Source organism: Pseudoliparis swirei, chromosome 12 (genome assembly GCF_029220125.1).
Source record: "Pseudoliparis swirei isolate HS2019 ecotype Mariana Trench chromosome 12, NWPU_hadal_v1, whole genome shotgun sequence".
NCBI lineage: Eukaryota > Metazoa > Chordata > Actinopteri > Perciformes > Liparidae > Pseudoliparis > Pseudoliparis swirei.
The window spans coordinates 19,849,849-19,867,543 of record NC_079399.1 but is presented as its reverse complement, the minus strand read 5'-3'; the positions used below and the strand labels follow the sequence as shown (position 1 = coordinate 19,867,543).

At 51.2% G+C, this 17,695-nt stretch overlaps 1 protein-coding gene and 1 long non-coding RNA gene across 3 annotated transcripts; both read right to left on the bottom strand.

The window, feature by feature from the left end:
• Positions 1-401: 401 nt before the first annotated feature.
• LOC130202663 (transmembrane prolyl 4-hydroxylase-like) lies at positions 402-17,171 on the bottom strand. Of its 2 annotated transcripts, none has more exons than XM_056428367.1 (9): positions 16,376-17,171; positions 15,048-15,129; positions 13,910-14,082; positions 8,052-8,142; positions 7,681-7,828; positions 5,168-5,344; positions 4,572-4,662; positions 4,164-4,287; positions 402-1,763 (listed from the first exon to the last, which is right to left on the bottom strand). In XM_056428367.1, exons 1-9 carry the CDS (start codon positions 16,664-16,666, stop codon positions 1,537-1,539), a joined length of 1,404 nt encoding a protein of 467 aa, XP_056284342.1. In that variant the 5' UTR covers positions 16,667-17,171; the 3' UTR covers positions 402-1,536. The 2 variants fall into 2 exon arrangements, with proteins under 2 accessions (XP_056284342.1, XP_056284341.1); XM_056428366.1 differs by having other exon boundaries at positions 4,190-4,287.
• Positions 5,891-7,346, bottom strand: LOC130202664 (uncharacterized). Its single transcript, XR_008833383.1, has 2 exons — positions 6,744-7,346; positions 5,891-6,409 (listed from the first exon to the last, which is right to left on the bottom strand). It is a non-coding gene; the product is annotated as an uncharacterized LOC130202664 (long non-coding RNA).
• Positions 17,172-17,695: the final 524 nt, after the last annotated feature.

The following is a 17,695-nucleotide window of genomic DNA, read 5'->3' as shown; positions in this document are numbered from 1 at the left end:
GTCACGCGGGCTAAAGGTCACACGGGCTAAAGGTCACGCAGGCTAAAGGTCACACGGGCTAAAGGTCACGCGGGCCAAAGGTCACGCAGGCTCAAGGTCACGCGGGCTTAAGATCACGCGGGCTAAAGGTCACACGGGCTCAAGGTCACGCAGGCTAAAGGTCACGCGGGCTAAAGGTCACGCAGGCTCAAGGACACCTTGGACACCGTGACTCCGCCCCTCAGCGGGAGGTCTGGCTGCCAACCACAGAAATGATCAACCTGCAGAAACAAACGTTCCAAAGTCGACGGTGTGTGTTGACCGTGTCCCGACACACACACTTCCTCCAGGCGGCCTCCACCAACAGGAAGTGGAGCTGCAGCCTGAAGACGATGCTGTGAATAAAGAGTCTCAGACACACGTCTGTATCGGGTCTTTATTGCATCAAACGTCCCCACATTCCAGCCTCCAGCTCACGTCTCTCCAGGTGGACGTGTGACGTCTCCTGTCCATGTGAACACTGATTAACCCTTGTGTCGCCTTCGGGTCAATTTGACCCGATTCAATGTTTAACCCTCCTGTTACCTTTATATTTACTAACATATTTTACCCTTGAGGTCAATATGACCCCAGCTATTAAAATCTCCAGAAAATTATTAGAATTAATATTGTTTTCCAAGTTTAAGTGTGAGGTACTTTATGTTTGTTTGTTGACTACCGAAAGAACACCGACATTAAACATTGAATCGGGTCAAAATGACCCGAAGGCGACACAAGGGTTAAGGGGGTTAACCCTAACCCTACAGGTGAGGGGTTAAGCCTAACTCTACAGGTGAGGGGTTAACCCTAACGCTTCAGGTGAGGGGTTAAGCCTAACCCTACAGGTGAGGGGTTAATCCTAACGCTTCAGGTGAGGGGTTAAGCCTCACCCTACAGGTGAGGGGTTAAGCCTAACCCTACAGGTGAGGGTTAAGCCTCACCCTACAGGTGCCACCAGGACCCCTCCTTATGTTTATATAAATACAGAAACATGTAAATATGTGTACATCGTGCAGTGCTGATTTGATGCGCCGCCCTCTAGTGGCCGCTGCTGATATCACATGTTTCCAGATCACTCACAAGTCAAACATTATTTTATAGTTTCATAACAGAACAAACATACAAATACAGTGAAGTGCAACATCCAGCTATAATAGATAAATGATTTTAAATAAATACCTGTGGTGAATAAAATGTGACACCTGAGGAGAGGAACATCACTCCTGATAAATAACATTTCATATCTGGAAGAACAGATTGTCAAAAGGTTCCCAAAGTTCACAGATCAACACGTTACAGGAGGAGGCGTGTCTTAGGAGTATTGAAGGTCATTGATATGCATTTGAACTTCATCAACTGAAAGGATGGACCTCCTCCTCCAGTTCTAGAGGAACTAGATCTAACCCTCCAGAACGTTCCGAGTGTGGGTCAAAGGTCAAAGCAGCTCGACGGACACGAGAGAACAAGAGACTTCCTTTCGGCTAAAGCTCTGCTCCACCCAGTCTCCACACCGGGCGGCTACAGGTCCTGGTGGGGGTCCCGGTGGGGGTCGCTGTGAGAGAGCGGTTGCCGGTGCTCCTCCATGCCCGACCTGGATCCGTGCCCTTGAGCAACTCGTCTCTGGTAGCGGGCCTGCTGCTGGTGGTCCGGGTCCACGTTGACCCAGCTGTGGGCCGCCCACTTGACCCCCCGGGTCACCGGGCAGTCGCCACGCAGAGAGTACTCGTCCAGCTCGCCCATCCAGCCTGGGGGGGATGACATGAGGACAGACCCTCGTGGGGCCTTCATGAGGACAGACCCTCGTGGGGGCCTTCATAAGGACCCTCGTGGGGCCTTCATGAGGACAGACCCTCGTGGGGGCCTTCATAAGGACGGACCCTCGTGGGGCCTTCATAAGGACAGACCCTCGTGGGGGCCTTCATAAGGACCCTCGTGGGGCCTTCATAAGGACAGACCCTCGTGGGGCCTTCATAAGGACAGACCCTCGTGGGGCCTTCATAAGGACGGACCCTCGTGGGGCCTTCGTAAGGACAGACCCTCGTGGGGCCTTCATAAGGACAGACCCTCGTGGGGCCTTCATAAGGACAGACCCTCGTGGGGCCTTCATGAGGACAGACCCTCGTGGGGCCTTCATAAGGACAGACCCTCGTGGGGCCTTCATGAGGACAGACCCTCGTGGGGCCTTCATGAGGACAGACCCTCGTGGGGCCTTCATAAGGACAGACCCTCGTGGGGCCTTCATAAGGACAGACCCTCGTGGGGCCTTCATAAGGACAGACCCTCGTGGGGGCCTTCATAAGGACCCTCGTGGGGCCTTCATAAGGACAGACCCTCGTGGGGCCTTCTTGAGGACAGACCCTCGTGGGGCCTTCATAAGGACAGACCCTCGTGGGGCCTTCATGAGGACAGACCCTCGTGGGGCCTTCATAAGGACAGACCCTCGTGGGGCCTTCATGAGGACAGACCTGGGGCCTTCATAAGACAGACCTCGTGGGGCCTTCGTAAGGACAGACCCTCGTGGGGGCCTTCATAAGGACCCTCGTGGGGCCTTCATAAGGACCCTCGTGGGGCCTTCATAAGGACCCTCGTGGGGCCTTCATAAGGACAGACCCTCGTGGGGCCTTCATGAGGACAGACCCTCGTGGGGCCTTCATGAGGACAGACCCTCGTGGGGCCTTCATGAGGACAGACCCTCGTGGGGCCTTCATGAGGACAGACCCTCGTGGGGCCTTCATAAGGACAGACCCTCGTGGGGCCTTCATGAGGACAGACCCTCGTGGGGCCTTCGTAAGGACAGACCCTCGTGGGGGCCTTCATAAGGACCCTCGTGGGGCCTTCATAAGGACCCTCGTGGGGCCTTCATAAGGACAGACCCTCGTGGGGCCTTCATGAGGACAGACCCTCGTGGGGCCTTCATAAGGACAGACCCTCGTGGGGCCTTCATGAGGACAGACCCTCGTGGGGGCCTTCATAACGACAGACCCTCGTGGGGCCTTCATAAGGACAGACCCTCGTGGGGCCTTCATGAGGACAGACCCTCGTGGGGCCTTCATGAGGACAGACCCTCGTGGGGCCTTCGTAAGGACAGACCCTCGTGGGGGCCTTCATAAGGACAGACCCTCGTGGGGGCCTTCATAAGGACAGACCCTCGTGGGGCCTTCATAAGGACAGACCCTCGTGGGGCCTTCATGAGACAGACCCTCGTGGGGCCTTCATGAGACAGACCCTCGTGGGGCCTTCATAAGGACAGACCCTCGTGGGGCCTTCATGAGGACAGACCCTCGTGGGGCCTTCATGAGGACAGACCCTCGTGGGGCCTTCATAAGGACAGACCCTCGTGGGGCCTTCATGAGGACAGACCCTCGTGGGGCCTTCATGAGGACGGACCCTCGTGGGGCCTTCATGAGGACGGACCCTCGTGGGGCCTTCATGAGGACGGACCCTCGTGGGGCCTTCATGAGGACAGACCCTCGTGGGGCCTTCATGAGGACAGACCCTCGTGGGGCCTTCATGAGGACAGACCCTCGTGGGGCCTTCATGAGGACAGACCCTCGTGGGGCCTTCATAAGGACCCTCGTGGGGGCCTTCATAAGGACAGACCCTCGTGGGGCCTTCATAAGGACCCTCGTGGGGCCTTCATAAGGACAGACCCTCGTGGGGCCTTCATAAGGACCCTCGTGGGGCCTTCATAAGGACAGACCCTCGTGGGGCCTTCATAAGGACAGACCCTCGTGGGGGCCTTCTTAAGGACCCTCGTGGGGCCTTCATATGGACAGACCCTCGTGGGGGCCTTCATAAGGACAGACCCTCGTGGGGGCCTTCTTAAGGACCCTCGTGGGGCCTTCATAAGGACAGACCCTCGTGGGGGCCTTCATAAGGACAGACCCTCGTGGGGGCCTTCTTAAGGACCCTCGTGGGGCCTTCATAAGGACAGACCCTCGTGGGGGCCTTCATAAGGACAGACCCTCGTGGGGGCCTTCATAAGGACAGACCCTCGTGGGGGCCTTCATAAGGACAGACCCTCGTGGGGGCCTTCATAAGGACCCTCGTGGGGGCCTTCATAAGGACAGACCCTCGTGGGGGCCTTCATAAGGACAGACCCTCGTGGGGCCTTCATAAGGACAGACCCTCGTGGGGGCCCTCACCTCGGCCGTCAGAGAGGTGGTTGTACCAGAGCAGCGCGGCGCCGGCTGCAGGTCGGACCCTCAGGTTGCTCCGGCCACACGTCTGCTGGGTGTCCGTCAGATCAGCTCCATCCTGGATCAGCGCCTAGGACACAACAGACTCGTCACCGGAGACCTGGTCCAGGATCAGCTGAGTGTTGGACAGCAGGAAAGAGAGCAGGACTCTGAGGGCCAGAGGAGATGGACTCTGGGGGTGTTAGTGAGTTGGGGGGGTCATGAGGGTCAGGAGTTTGGTGGGGTCAGGGAGGTTGGGGGGTCAGAGAGGTTGGGTGGTCGGGGGGGTCAGGGAGGTTGGTGGGGTCAGGGGGGTTGGGGGGGGGTCAGGGGGGTTAGGGTTCCTCGGTGTGGTTCCTCATTTCAGAAGCTCACCTGCTCCTCGTAGGTGCGGTTGTCGGCCACAGGGAAGGTGGTGTCCCCGCCCTCCTCTACGGAGCTGAGGTAGAACAACATGGTGAGGTACCTGGAGAGAGGGTAGAACTTCATGAGAGAGAACATGGAGAGAGAGAACATGAAGAGAGAGAACGGAGAGGGAACATGAAGAGAGAGAACATGGAGAGAGAACATGAAGAGAGAGAACATGGAGAGAACATGAAGAGAGAGAACATGGAGAGAACATGAAGAGAGAGAACATGGAGAGAGAGAACATGAAGAGAGAGAACATGGAGAGAGAGAACATGAAGAGAGAGAACATGGAGAGAGAACATGAGAGAGAGAACATGAAGAGAGAGAACATGGAGAGAGAACATGAAGAGAGAACATGGAGAGAGAACATGGAGAGAACATGAGAGAGAACATGAAGAGAGAGAACATGAGAACATGAGAGAGAACATGGGAGAGAACATGGAGAGAGAGAACATGAAGAGAGAGAACATGAAGAGAGAGAACATGAAGAGAACATGAAGAGAACATGGAGAGGTTCTCAGGAGGGGTTGAGGGTTCTCCGACAGCGTGGCAGTTGGACTCACCTGCAGGTCACCTGCCTGAGAGCTGACGTGTTGCCCGAGTGGGCGCAGCCGCTCTGAGAGTGGGAGGAGCCGCTGTCGTGGTGGGCGTCGCTGAAGTCGCCGCTCTCGTAGCGAATCACCTGCAGCGGCTCGCTCAGCTCGACCAGCGCGGCGGGGAGGCGGGTCAGAGAGGTCAGCCTGAGCAGCCACAGGGGGAGGATAGGGGTCAACGCACCTGGGGGGCGGCGGGTTAGGGCTAGAGGTCGGGTAGGGAGTCGGGGTTAGGTTAGGGGTCGGGTTAGGGTCTGGTTAGGGGGTTGGGGTCGGGTTAGGGGGTTAGGGTCGGGTTAGGTTAGGGGGTTGGGGTTAGGGGTTAGGGTCGGGTTAGGGGTGGGCATACTTTTTGACTTGCGGGCCACAATAGGTTCTAACATGTGACAGAGGGGCCGGGCCAGGAGCATTTGGACACGCAATGTAATTTATTAAACCTGGAGATTATGTCTGATTTTTATACATTTCAATTAAAGGTGCAAAGTTAAAGAAATCAACATTTACTGGATAAAGATAAATGGAATCATTTTCAACATTCAAAACATATTATTACCCAACGAAATAATCAAGCTCAATAATTTCTAATTGTTTTAAACCCCGCAAAATAATGGACGGATTGTCTCAGCTCTCTATATAATGAGGCACAATTGTCCTCAGGTACAAGTGGGAAGAGAAAATATGGCCCTAAACCTGAAAATTGAAGTTCGATTTTTAAAAATTCTTCATATCGCTTCTGAAAACACAGCTTTACTCATGTGGACCAACTGTTTTGGTTTTTGAAATTGGTTTACCAAAAAGGTCATAGGTTCACAAAAGCAGTGAAATATCTGAATACAATGCTAGATACATGTAAATAAATGTAGAAAACTACATTTTGTGTTATCGTTTTTTGCGTAGACATGTGGTCCGTCACACATTCACCAAAATGATAAAGATGGGACTGAGAAATTACTTCATCTTGCAGATAAAGCTTCATGAGGTGTGTGCAAATAAAAATGCCCATTACATTTTTTTTTCTTCAAATAAATATGTATTGTACATAAATAAATAAATAAAACTACATGATATACATGTTGAGAAATAGAAAACAGAACACAACTATTGACACAGACTATTTACAATATGGCTTCACTATAAAAACATCATGTCATCGTGTCACGAGACCTCTCTGCTGGCCGGGCAGGTGGAGCTGCAGGCGCTGGTGAATCCTCTCTGTAAAATACAAGACTAGTCAGCACCGCGCAGACGTAACGGACACCGTGACGGACACCGTAACGGGACACGTGCCAGACACTGTGACGGGACACGTGACGGACACCGTAACGGGACACGTAACGGACACCGTAACGGGACACGTAACGGACACCGTGACGGACACGTAACGGACACCGTAACGGGACACGTAACGAACACCGTGACGGACACCGTGACGGGACACGTAACGGACACCGTGACGGACACCGTGACGGACACCGTGACGGGACACGTAACGGACACCGTGACGGACACCGTGACGGACACCGTAACGTTTAGTGAAGACTCTTACCCGGTCCAGGTGGATCTCTTCTGGCTGCGTGTTCCTCCTCGTGGCTCTGCAGCTCCTCCAGGCTCCGCGCTGCTCGCCAAAATCACTGCAGCTGTTACTAAATGAGCCTCACCTGTGTGGTGGGCGGGTCCTTTGTGATTTACTGAGTGTTCATTGGTTGTTTTTTTCGCAAAATGTTGACAGACAAACGGATTGACAAATCACGGTGAAGGGTTTCGTGTGACGAGTACTTTCCGCCAACGCACACCGGAAGTAAACAAAGCTGCGATTTGGACAAGTTCGGCGGGCCGGATTAAAAAGCCTAACGGGCCGTAGTTTGCCCATGTCTGGGTTAGGGTCGGGTTAGGGGGTTGGGTTCGGGGGTTGGGTTAGGGCAGCGGTTCCCAAACTTTTTAGGCCACGCACCCCCTTCTACATCCCGACCGGATTCACGCACCCCCAATCCCCCACACCGTAAAAAAAAACGCAACAGCGTTGCGTGCGCCGGCATCGAGCCGAGATCGAGCCGGCATCGAGCCGGCATCGAGCCGAGAAGAGTTGTTGACGGGGGGGGGTGCGAGTGACTTTTTCTTTGCTCCGACCCGATGCGCAGTCCGGCGTCGGAGCTCTCAACGACCACGATCGGCGTATTGAACATCCCTGCATTCAAACATTAGATGACCGAGTTTTTTCAGCGTGAAAATCGATTTGTGGCGGGAGTGCGTGAGTTAAGACCGAAATGCGTGAGTTAAGACCGAAATGCGTGAGTCTCACGCTCAATGCGTGACACTTGAGAGCCCTGAGAATGTTTAATATTAATTATTACACCATTAGACCACCATTACATTTTTCCTCTCGCGCATCCCCTAGAGGCAGCTCGCGCACCCCCAGGGTTGCACGCACCGCACTTTGGGAATCCCTGGGTTAGGTGGTTGGGGTTAGGGGACGTGTGTGTGACCTGTTCCTGAGGGCCTGCAGCACACGGTGGGATCCGGGGCCCTGGTGGAGCCAGGTGTGCGTGTTCCTCTGCTGGAACCGACTGCGCAGCTTCCCGAGTCGCTGGGACTGGTCGTAAACACGCCTGAAGTCCTGCAGGGTCAGCACCCCTACACACACACACACACACACACGTGAGTAGTGGCGTTGGCCCCGCCCCTCACACGCCTTTATCCAGCTTTATTTCTTGGGGAAAGTTTTTTTTTCTTCTTCTGAGAATCATTATGTTTGTTTTTAAGAAATAATTACATGTATACACACCAATGAACACCCAGGGTCAGGGTCACACCCAGGGTTAGGGTAACCCTCCTTCCCTCCCTCCTCCCTCCCTACCTGTTGGACAGGCTTCCAGACCAGAGAGAATCTGCCGCAGGTTGTCGGGGTTCAGCCAGGTTCCATCCCGGGAGCGCGAGTGGCTCAGGAGCTGCAGGAGAGAACGCAAACATGTTGAGCTTCTCCGTATGGAGGACTCAAAATGACTAAAGTATAAATGCTTAAATAAATGTATCAATATATAAATAAATGCTTAAATAAATAAATGCTTAAATAAATGTATAAATAAATAAATACAGGAATGAATAAATATGAGTTAGAAATCAACAGGACATCATTAAATAAATATATTTCTACATTTCTGTATTTCTTCATTTATTTCTTTCTCTATTTATGTGTCCACACTTATTTCTTCATTTATTCATGTGTGACATTTACATGTCCGTATATTCAAATGAGCTGGGCGGTCCAAACCTCTGTCTGAAGCATGATTGGTCACAGGAGTGTGATGCACCTGGTGTGTTGTGCTCGACTACTTCTGCCTGGCACATGACGCTGAAGCTCGCTCAGCTAACCGTAAGCAGAAGTTAGCCGAGACAGCTTTTTGACTTCAGCCGTTTAATTCCAAGTACACTGAGTACAGACTCGTGTTCTTTTGGAGTCTGGTCTTGGGAGTCTGGTCTTGGGAGTCCGGACTCTCGAGGACGCAGGACGGTCTTTCTGGTCTTGTGATGTCACCACATCAACTGTTCTTGCTCATGAATTTACTCCAATTATTTACTGTAAAATACTTTACAGTGGAGTAGAATGTGTTGCGGTGTTCACTGTTGTTTGGCGTAGGCTACGAATAAACGGTAATAACTATACAACGTCTCGTAGCTTTCCTGACCCAGGGTCGCTACAATATGAAGCTATGAATCTTAACCCTCAGTCAAATTGACGTAACGTTATCTTTTAATAAATAATAAACTCTTTGTGCTCTTTAGATCCTCCAAAACCTAATTATATCATGTTTAGCCGCTACGGAGACGTCAGAGCCAGCGGAGCGTTTCAAAAAGTCCTGCCGAGATCAGGCGTCTCTCGGCGGCCACACAGGCTGAGGGCCCGGACCTCCGGAGCTCAGTGGTCCCGCGAGCAGGACCTCAAATCTCCGTCGCATGTCCTTATTAGGCTGAATCTCGATAAACCGACCACAGATTTGATGCTTAAACTACTAACTTCTCGGCTGAAAATATCCTTACATTACATTCCGTGACTCAACAACAGTAGTATTGAGAATGTACGAACAAGAATGCATAATAAACGCTGTTCATCTACAGGGCCAAGTGCTAGGGATCGATTGCTTCTGTCTTGCTCCCCGACTTGACCAATCCTGTTCAACAATGAGGTTCGGACCGACCGGCTCATTTGAATATACGGACACATAAATGTCACACATAAATAAATGAAGAAATACGTGTGGACACATAAATAGAGATATAAATTAATGAAGAAATACAGAAATGTAGAAATACATTTATTTAATGATGTCCTGTTGAGTTATAACTTATATTTATTAATTTCTGAATTTATACATTTATTTAAGCATTTATTTATTTATTCCTGTATTTATTTATACATTTATTTAAGCATTTATTTATTTATTCTTGTATTTATTCATACTCGTCATTTTAAGTCCTCCATATCTCCGAGCGTTGACTCCACAATGAGTCTAGTTCCCCTCACCCTCCACAATGAGTCTAGTTCCCTTGACCCTCCAATGAGTCTCGTTCCCCTCACCCTCCACAATGAGTCTAGTTCCCTCTACAATAAGTCTAGTTCCCTGACCCTCCACAATGAGTTTAGTTCCCTCCACAATGAGTCTAGTTCCCCTCACCCTCCACAATGAGTCTAGTTCCCTTGACCCTCCACAATGAGTCTAGTTCCCTGACCCTCCACAGTGAGTCTAGTTCCCTCCACAATGAGTCTAGTTCCCTCCACAATGAGTCTAGTTCCCTCCACAATGAGTCTAGTTCCCTCCACAATGAGTCTAGTTCCCCTGACCCTCCACAATGAGTCTAGTTCCCTTGACCCTCCACAATGAGTCTAGTTCCCTTGACCCTCCACAATGAGTCTAGTTCCCTCCACAATGAGTCTAGTTCCCCTGACCCTCCACAATGAGTCTAGTTCCCCTGACCCTCCACAATGAGTCTAGTTCCCCTGACCCTCCACAATGAGTCTAGTTCCCTCCACAATGGGTTTAGTTCCCTTGACCCTCCACAATGAGTTTAGTTCCCTCCACAATGAGTCTAGTTCCCCTGACCCTCCACAATGAGCCTAATTTCCCTGACCCTCCACAATGAGTCTAGTTCCCCTGACTCTCCACAATGAGTCTAGTTCCCTTGACCCTCCACACTGAGTCTAGTTCCCTCTACAATAAGTCTAGTTCCCTGACCCTCCACGAGTCTAGTTCCCTCCACAATGAGTCTAGTTCCCTCCACAATTAGTCTAATTCCCTGACCCTCCACAATGAGTCTAGTTCCCTTGACCCTCCACAATGAGTCTAGTTCCCTTGACCCTCCACAATGAGTCTAGTTCCTTTGACACTCCACAATGAGTCTAGTTCCCTGACCCTCCACAATGAGTCTAGTTCCCTCCACAATGAGTCTAGTTCCCCTGACCCTACACAATGAGTCTAGTTCCCTTGACCCTCCATAATGAGTCTAGTTCCCCTGACCCTCCACAATGAGTCTAGTTCCCTTGACCCTCCACAATGAATCTAGTTCCCTCCACAATGAGTCTAGTTCCCCTGACCCTCCACAATGAGTCTAGTTCCCTCCACAATGGGTTTAGTTCCCTTGACCCTCCACAATGAGTTTAGTTCCCTCCACAATGAGTCTAGTTCCCCTGACCCTCCACAATGAGTCTAGTTCCCTCCACAATGAGCCTAATTTCCCTGACCCTCCACACTGAGTCTAGTTCCCTCTACAATAAGTCTAGTTCCCTGACCCTCCACAACGAGTCTAGTTCCCCTGACCCTCCACAATGAGTCTAGTTCCCTCCACAATGAGTCTAGTTCCTCTGACCCTCCACAATGATTCTAGTTCCCCTGACCCTCCACAATGAGTCTAGTTCCCTTGACCCTCCACAATGAGTCTAGTTCCCCTGACCCTCCACAATAAGTCTAGTTCCCTTGACTCTCCACACTGAGTCTAGTTCCCTCTACAATAAGTCTAGTTCCCCTGACCTTCCACAATGAGTCTAGTTCCCTCCACAATGAGTCTAGTTCCCCTGACCCTCCACAATGAGTCTAGTTCCCTTGACCCGTCAGAATGAGTCTAGTTCCCTAGACTCTCCATAATGAGTCTAGTTCCCTCCACAATTAGTCTAGTTCCCTTGACCCTCCAATGAGTCTAGTTCCCCTCACCCTCCACAATGAGTCTAGTTCCCCTGACCCTCCACAATGAGTCTAGTTCCCTTCACCCTCCACAATTAGTCTAGTTCCCTTGACCCTCCACAGTGAGTCTAGTTCCCTGACCCTCCACAATGAGTCTAGTTCCCTTGACCCTCCACAATGAGTCTAGTTCCCTTGACCCTCCACAATGAGTCTAGTTCCCTTGACCCTTCACAATGAGTCTAGTTCCCTCCACAATGAATCTAGTTCCCCTGACCCTCCACAATGAGTCTAGTTCCCTTGATCCTCCACAATGAGTCTAGTTCCCTCCACAATGAGTCTAGTTCCCCTGACCCTCCACAATGAGTCTAGTTCCCTGACCCTCCACAATGAGTATAGTTCCCTCCAGAATGAGTCTAGTTCCCTGACCCTCCACAATGAGTCTAGTTCCCTGACCCTCCACAATGAGTCTAGTTCCCTTGACCCTCCACAATGAGTCAAGTTCCCTTGACCCTCCACAATGAGTCTAGTTCCCTCCAGAATGAGTCTAGTTCCCTGACCCTCCACAGTGAGTCTAGTTCCCTTGACCCTCCACAATGAGTTTAGTTCCCTCCACAATGAGTCTAGTTCCCTGACCCTCCACAATGAGTCTAGTTCCCTCCACAATGAGTCTAGTTCCCCTGACCCTCCACAATGTCTAGTTCCCTGACCCTCCACAATGAGTCTAGTTCCCTTCACAATGAGTCTAGTTCCTTGACCCTCCAGAATGAGTCTAGTTCCCTGACCCTCCACAATGAGTCTAGTTCCCTCCAGAATGAGTCTAGTTCCCTGACCCTGCACAATGAGTCTAGTTCCCCTGACCCTCCACAATGAGTCTAGTTCCCTGACCCTCCACAATGAGTCTAGTTCCCTGACCCTCCACAATGAGTCTAGTTCCCTCCAGAATGAGTCTAGTTCCCTGACCCTCCACAATGAGTCTAGTTCCCTCCAGAATGAGTCTAGTTCCCTGACCCTCCACAATGAGTCTAGTTCCCTCCAGAATGAGTCTAGTTCCCTGACCCTCCACAATGAGTCTAGTTCCCTCCAGAATGAGTCTAGTTCCCTGACCCTCCACAATGAGTCTAGTTCCTCCAGAATGAGTCTAGTTCCTGACCCTCCACAATGAGTCTAGTTCCTCCAGAATGAGTCTAGTTCCCTGACCCTCCACAATGAGTCTAGTTCCCTCCAGAATGAGTCTAGTTCCCTGACCCTCCAGAATGAGTCTAGTTCCTTGACCCTCCAGAATGAGTCTAGTTCCCTGACCCTCCACAATGAGTCTAGTTCCCTGACCCTCCACAATGAGTCTAGTTCCATGACCCTCCACAATGAGTCTAGTTCCCTCCAGAATGAGTCTAGTTCCCTGACCCTCCACAATGAGTCTAGTTCCCTCCAGAATGAGTCTAGTTCCCTGACCCTCCAGAATGAGTCTAGTTCCCTGACCCTCCACAATGAGTCTAGTTCCCTCCACAATAAGTCTAGTTCCCTGACCCTCCACAATGAGTCTAGTTCCTTGACCCTCCAGAATGAGTCTAGTTCCCTGACCCTCCACAATGAGTCTAGTTCCCTGACCCTCCACAATGAGTCTAGTTCCCCTGACCCTCCACAATGAGTCTAGTTCCCTGACCCTCCACAATTAGTCTAGTTCCCTGACCCTCCACAATGAGTCTAGTTCCCTCCAGAATGAGTCTAGTTCCCTGACCCTCCACAATGAGTCTAGTTCCCTCCAGAATGAGTCTAGTTCCCTGACCCTCCACAATGAGTCTAGTTCCCTCCAGAATGAGTCTAGTTCCCTGACCCTCCAGAATGAGTCTAGTTCCCTGACCCTCCACAATGAGTCTAGTTCCCTCCAGAATGAGTCTAGTTCCCTGACCCTCCACAATGAGTCTAGTTCCCTCCAGAATGAGTCTAGTTCCCTGACCCTCCACAATGAGTCTAGTTCCCTCCAGAATGAGTCTAGTTCCCTGACCCTCCACAATGAGTCTAGTTCCCTCCAGAATGAGTCTAGTTCCTTACCCCTCCAGAATGAGTCTAGTTCCCTGACCCTCCACAATGAGTCTAGTTCCCCTGACCCTCCACAATGAGTCTAGTTCCCTGACCCTCCACAATGAGTCTAGTTCCCTGACCCTCCACAATGAGTCTAGTTCCCTCCAGAATGAGTCTAGTTCCCTGACCCTCCACAATGAGTCTAGTTCCCTCCAGAATGAGTCTAGTTCCATGACCCTCCAGAATGAGTCTAGTTCCCTGACCCTCCACAATGAGTCTAGTTCCCTGACCCTCCAGAATGAGTCTAGTTCCCTGACCCTCCACAATGAGTCTAGTTCCCTGACCCTCCACAATGAGTCTAGTTCCCTGACCCTCCAGAATGAGTCTAGTTCCTTGACCCTCCAGAATGAGTCTAGTTCCCTGACCCTCCACAATGAGTCTAGTTCCCTCCAGAATGAGTCTAGTTCCTTGACCCTCCACAATGAGTCTAGTTCCCTGACCCTCCAGGAGGAGGCGGTCTCACCTCGGAGGTCTGCAGCAGTCCGTCCTGGTCCAGGTCCAGCAGACTGAAGACCTCCTCTGTGCTGAGGGACAGCTGGCTGGACTCCGCCGTGGTCCGGCTCTCCATCAGACCCTTGAGCTGCGCCAGCTGCACCACCACGCGGCACTCCTCCTCCGACAGGAAGCCGGGGATCTCTGGAGGGGGCGGGACAGGAAGTGAGGACACTGCCGCCTCAGACATGTGGTCACACGCTGCCGACGCCGAAGGTTATGTCACCTTCTTGTTTTCACTTCCACATCGTGGAAAGACCTCCATCCTCAGAAGGAGAGCGATTACGCAACGCTGATCAGGAACCAGCTGAGGGTTCAATTCCTGAAGCAAACACCCGAAACCTTTTCAGTGACATCTTTTGAAATGATGTTATAATAATGCTTCCTTTATTAGGGACATTCTTCTCCTCATTGAGCATCCTTAGTCCTTAAGGAGCAGTGGGCTTCAGTTTATTGCTCAAGGGCACTTTAACTGAACTATGGGGAGACCGGGGATCAACCACTCTCCCCGTGACCTACAGCCGACCCCTAATGAGACCTATTTGATTCATATTTCACGTTACATTAGAAAGCAACGCAACAAGAACTGGGCACCGGTCGCGTTTCCAGTATCGACCAATCACGTTGGAGCGAATGCTTCACAAGGTTCACGGTATCTGGTGATTTCATTGGTTCACAGGGAGCTGTATGCTAATGGGTCGGTACCGGGTCGGTACCGGTCCCAATGGATTTGTAGGACGCTACACATTCCTGTCTGACCCTGAATGGATACGACCTCATGTGTGTGGCATGTTTTCCAAAATCAATGATCTTGTCTTTAGATACGTTTCATTTAAGATCGAGCTCCTCCCAGCGGAGCGCTGGGCGCCAGGTTAGAACAGCATCCCCCCATTTAGAAAGTCAAACCTCTCGGTTCTGGTGGAGATGGAGTGAGCTGGTCACGAAGCAGGAAGTGGACACAACTAAAGAGGTTTCATAGGAAAACAAATGACATAATGGTAAGTAAACATTTCTGGCCTCTATTTGTACCCCGTTGAGAAATATAAAATATAATATAGAGTGTGTTCTAAAAAGAAGAAATGCTCTTTAGATGACTTTGATTCACTGACCGAACAGCAGCGGCTTCAGGCTGAGCGTCCTCATGGCGAGCGCCCGGTCGGGCCCGAGGGACACCTGCTGCACATGGCCCACCTGCAGGGGCGTCAGCACCACGGGATCAGAGGAGCGGACACAACTGTCCACTTCAACTCCCTTCAGATGAGTCAACGTCTCTACGGGAGGCCCGGTGTTACGGTTCAACCTGAGACCCCGTTAGCTGGAGACCTTCGGTCCAATGCGTCTGTTGTTGTCGTAGTTACGGCAGATGTTGATCATAGCAAGAGAACACGCAGCTGTCCTCGCGAATGCCGCATTGTTTAGTTCTCCAGTTCAATGAGAAACTCTGGTGTCTGAACCGGAGGAGACGATGGAGAAGAGAAAGCGACTTGAAGCGTCACGGGTTGTTTATGGGTTGAAACAGGAAGTTAGCAAACTGCCCTTCCTTTGAAATACATTTGGTCAAATAAATAAACACTTAATCAACATACAATTGGGAGTCTGTTTTGTGCAAATATGTACCATGTAGCATAACCCTGTAGTACAAAAACAACAACAAATATATATAAGGATGTTACGGGATTCAAACTCATGTGTTTGGGAGGAAAAAAGGTTAATTGACGGGGTTCATACCACTAGGCCAAGAGCGACATGATATACTCTGTTCGCACAATTAAATAACGTGCACTGCGGTCACTGGTCACCACGAAGCAGAGAACCACCAGATCAACTGGTGACCAGCACACTGCGACCACCATGGAGCATGTTGACCTGAAGGAAGGAGCTCTCCAATAGTGATGCTTCTCAAACTCATAGTCAGCTGTTTCTATTCAAAACGTCTGTAAAGGGCTGCACATTAATGAGGAAATGTTTGTGTTGTTGTCATGAGGTAAACATACACAATGTGAACAAAAAGGCCAGACATGGTCATACATGTATGAATATACAAACATTACACCCATATGTGATTACCATCTGTCCATAGACCATGGGCATTGACCACATGACGTTTGTCATATTTACTTTGCCTTATTGTGTCTGTGATTTATGCCACTTAAATAAAGTAAATAAGTGATCTGGACTGTTTGACTTCTCTGTGTTCTTGGCTGGCCACACAATTAAGAATTCAACCAGCCAAGAACACAGAGAGGTCAAACAGTTCAGGTCACTTCTTTAGTTTACTTTAAATATGACAGATGGTAAACAATCACATATGGGTGTAATGTTTTTTGAAGAGAACACAACACACGCACGCGTAGGGAAACCAGTAGGTTTGAAAACCAGTAGGGGTGTAACACCGGCATCAGTCTGCGCCGGGTCTGCGCCCCGCATGTTCCCTTACCCGGATGCCCTCGATGCGCGGGAGGCTCTGCGCAGAGTCCTCCGCCGGCCGTGGCGAGGCCCCCGGGTCCGGGGCAGGCAGCGGGGCGTCCCCCTCGCTGCCCGCGGGCCCGTTGTTGTAGTGCACGTAGAGCAGCAGGCCGATGACGTTCACGATGTACACATGGAAGAAGACCATGACCACCACGAAGTACGCGCGCGAGCACACGCTGCTGCGCTGGAGCTGCATGCGGCTGCAGCGCAGCGGGGCCGCGCGGGCCGGCGCGGGCTCTTCCTCCTCCTCTTCCTCCATTTTAAACTGTTGACAAGACGCCCTGACAACCTGCCTAACGACAGGAAGCTAACGACGACTGCGGAGCAGCGTTGGCCATTTCCGGTCCGCTGGAGAACCAGCGGCGGCCTCTAGCGGTCACCGCCGGTACAACAGCGATGGTCTGAAAAATGGAGGATAAGAACAGAGAGTTCTTATGGTGCGTTCACACCGGACGCGTCTGACGCAGCAGTCTCGACGCGCGTCGAAAAAAGTGTGTTCACACCAGACGCGTCGGGGGCGGAGTCATAAATGGGTCGAGGAACGACAGGACCGCAGAGGACTTCCACTTGTTAGTGGACCGAGCTGCACTCCCACTGCGCTGCTCTCTCTCTTCTTCTCTCGTGTCTCTGAGACTTTTCCACCTCCAGCGGCAGATCTCCTCTGCCATGAAACACATATGCCGGCGGTTGGTTGATCGTAAAGTATAGTGTTATTACGAGATGTGCCGACGCTTCGCAGCGTGTGTCGAGTAATGGAGGGGGCGTGTCCTCGAAGCGCGTATCGAGGCTTGCTTCATTTAGGGGAGGAGCCAAAAATGATGACGTCCGAAGCCTCGCTGCCCGGCTGGACCACGTGACTGCTTCGGGAAGCGGCTCAGATTTTGCCGGGAGGTTCGACAGCAATATAAACCCCTCAGGCTCCACTCAACATGTGGGTTGTTGGTTGAGAGTTTGGAGAGAGAGAGATAGTTTGGAGAGTTAGGAGAGTGAGGAGAGAAGGATAGGTGATAAGATGGAACTGTTGAGAAACTTATTTCTGAATAAAAATGAATAAAATGCCCCTTGTCCTGTAAATCACTGTCCAAGTTACACAAGCATATTCAGTCCCCTCTTCCTAGTTACACACACACACTTTCACCGTCCTCTGCCTGCTTAAGCCCATGCCATTTTCCTAAAGTGACATAATAACACAGGGCTCTCAAGTTTTGAAGACAGGCAAGCGTGACATTTCCATCAGCACCCCCCCCCCCCCCCCCCTATAAGTGGCTCCTCACAGCAGAACTCCAGG

Excerpts from the sequence above, each read along its gene's own strand:
- LOC130202663 (XM_056428366.1), bottom strand. The coding sequence starts at position 16,666 with ATGGAGGAAGAGGAGGAGGAAGAGCCCGCGCCGGCCCGCGCGGCCCCG. Across the intron at positions 5,345-7,680 it reads CTGCAGGCCCTCAGGAACAG|GCTGACCTCTCTGACCCGCC; the intron begins GTCACACACACG and ends GTGGCTGCTCAG. Across the intron at positions 4,288-4,571 it reads ACCGCACCTACGAGGAGCAG|GCGCTGATCCAGGATGGAGC; the intron begins GTGAGCTTCTGA and ends GTTGTGTCCTAG.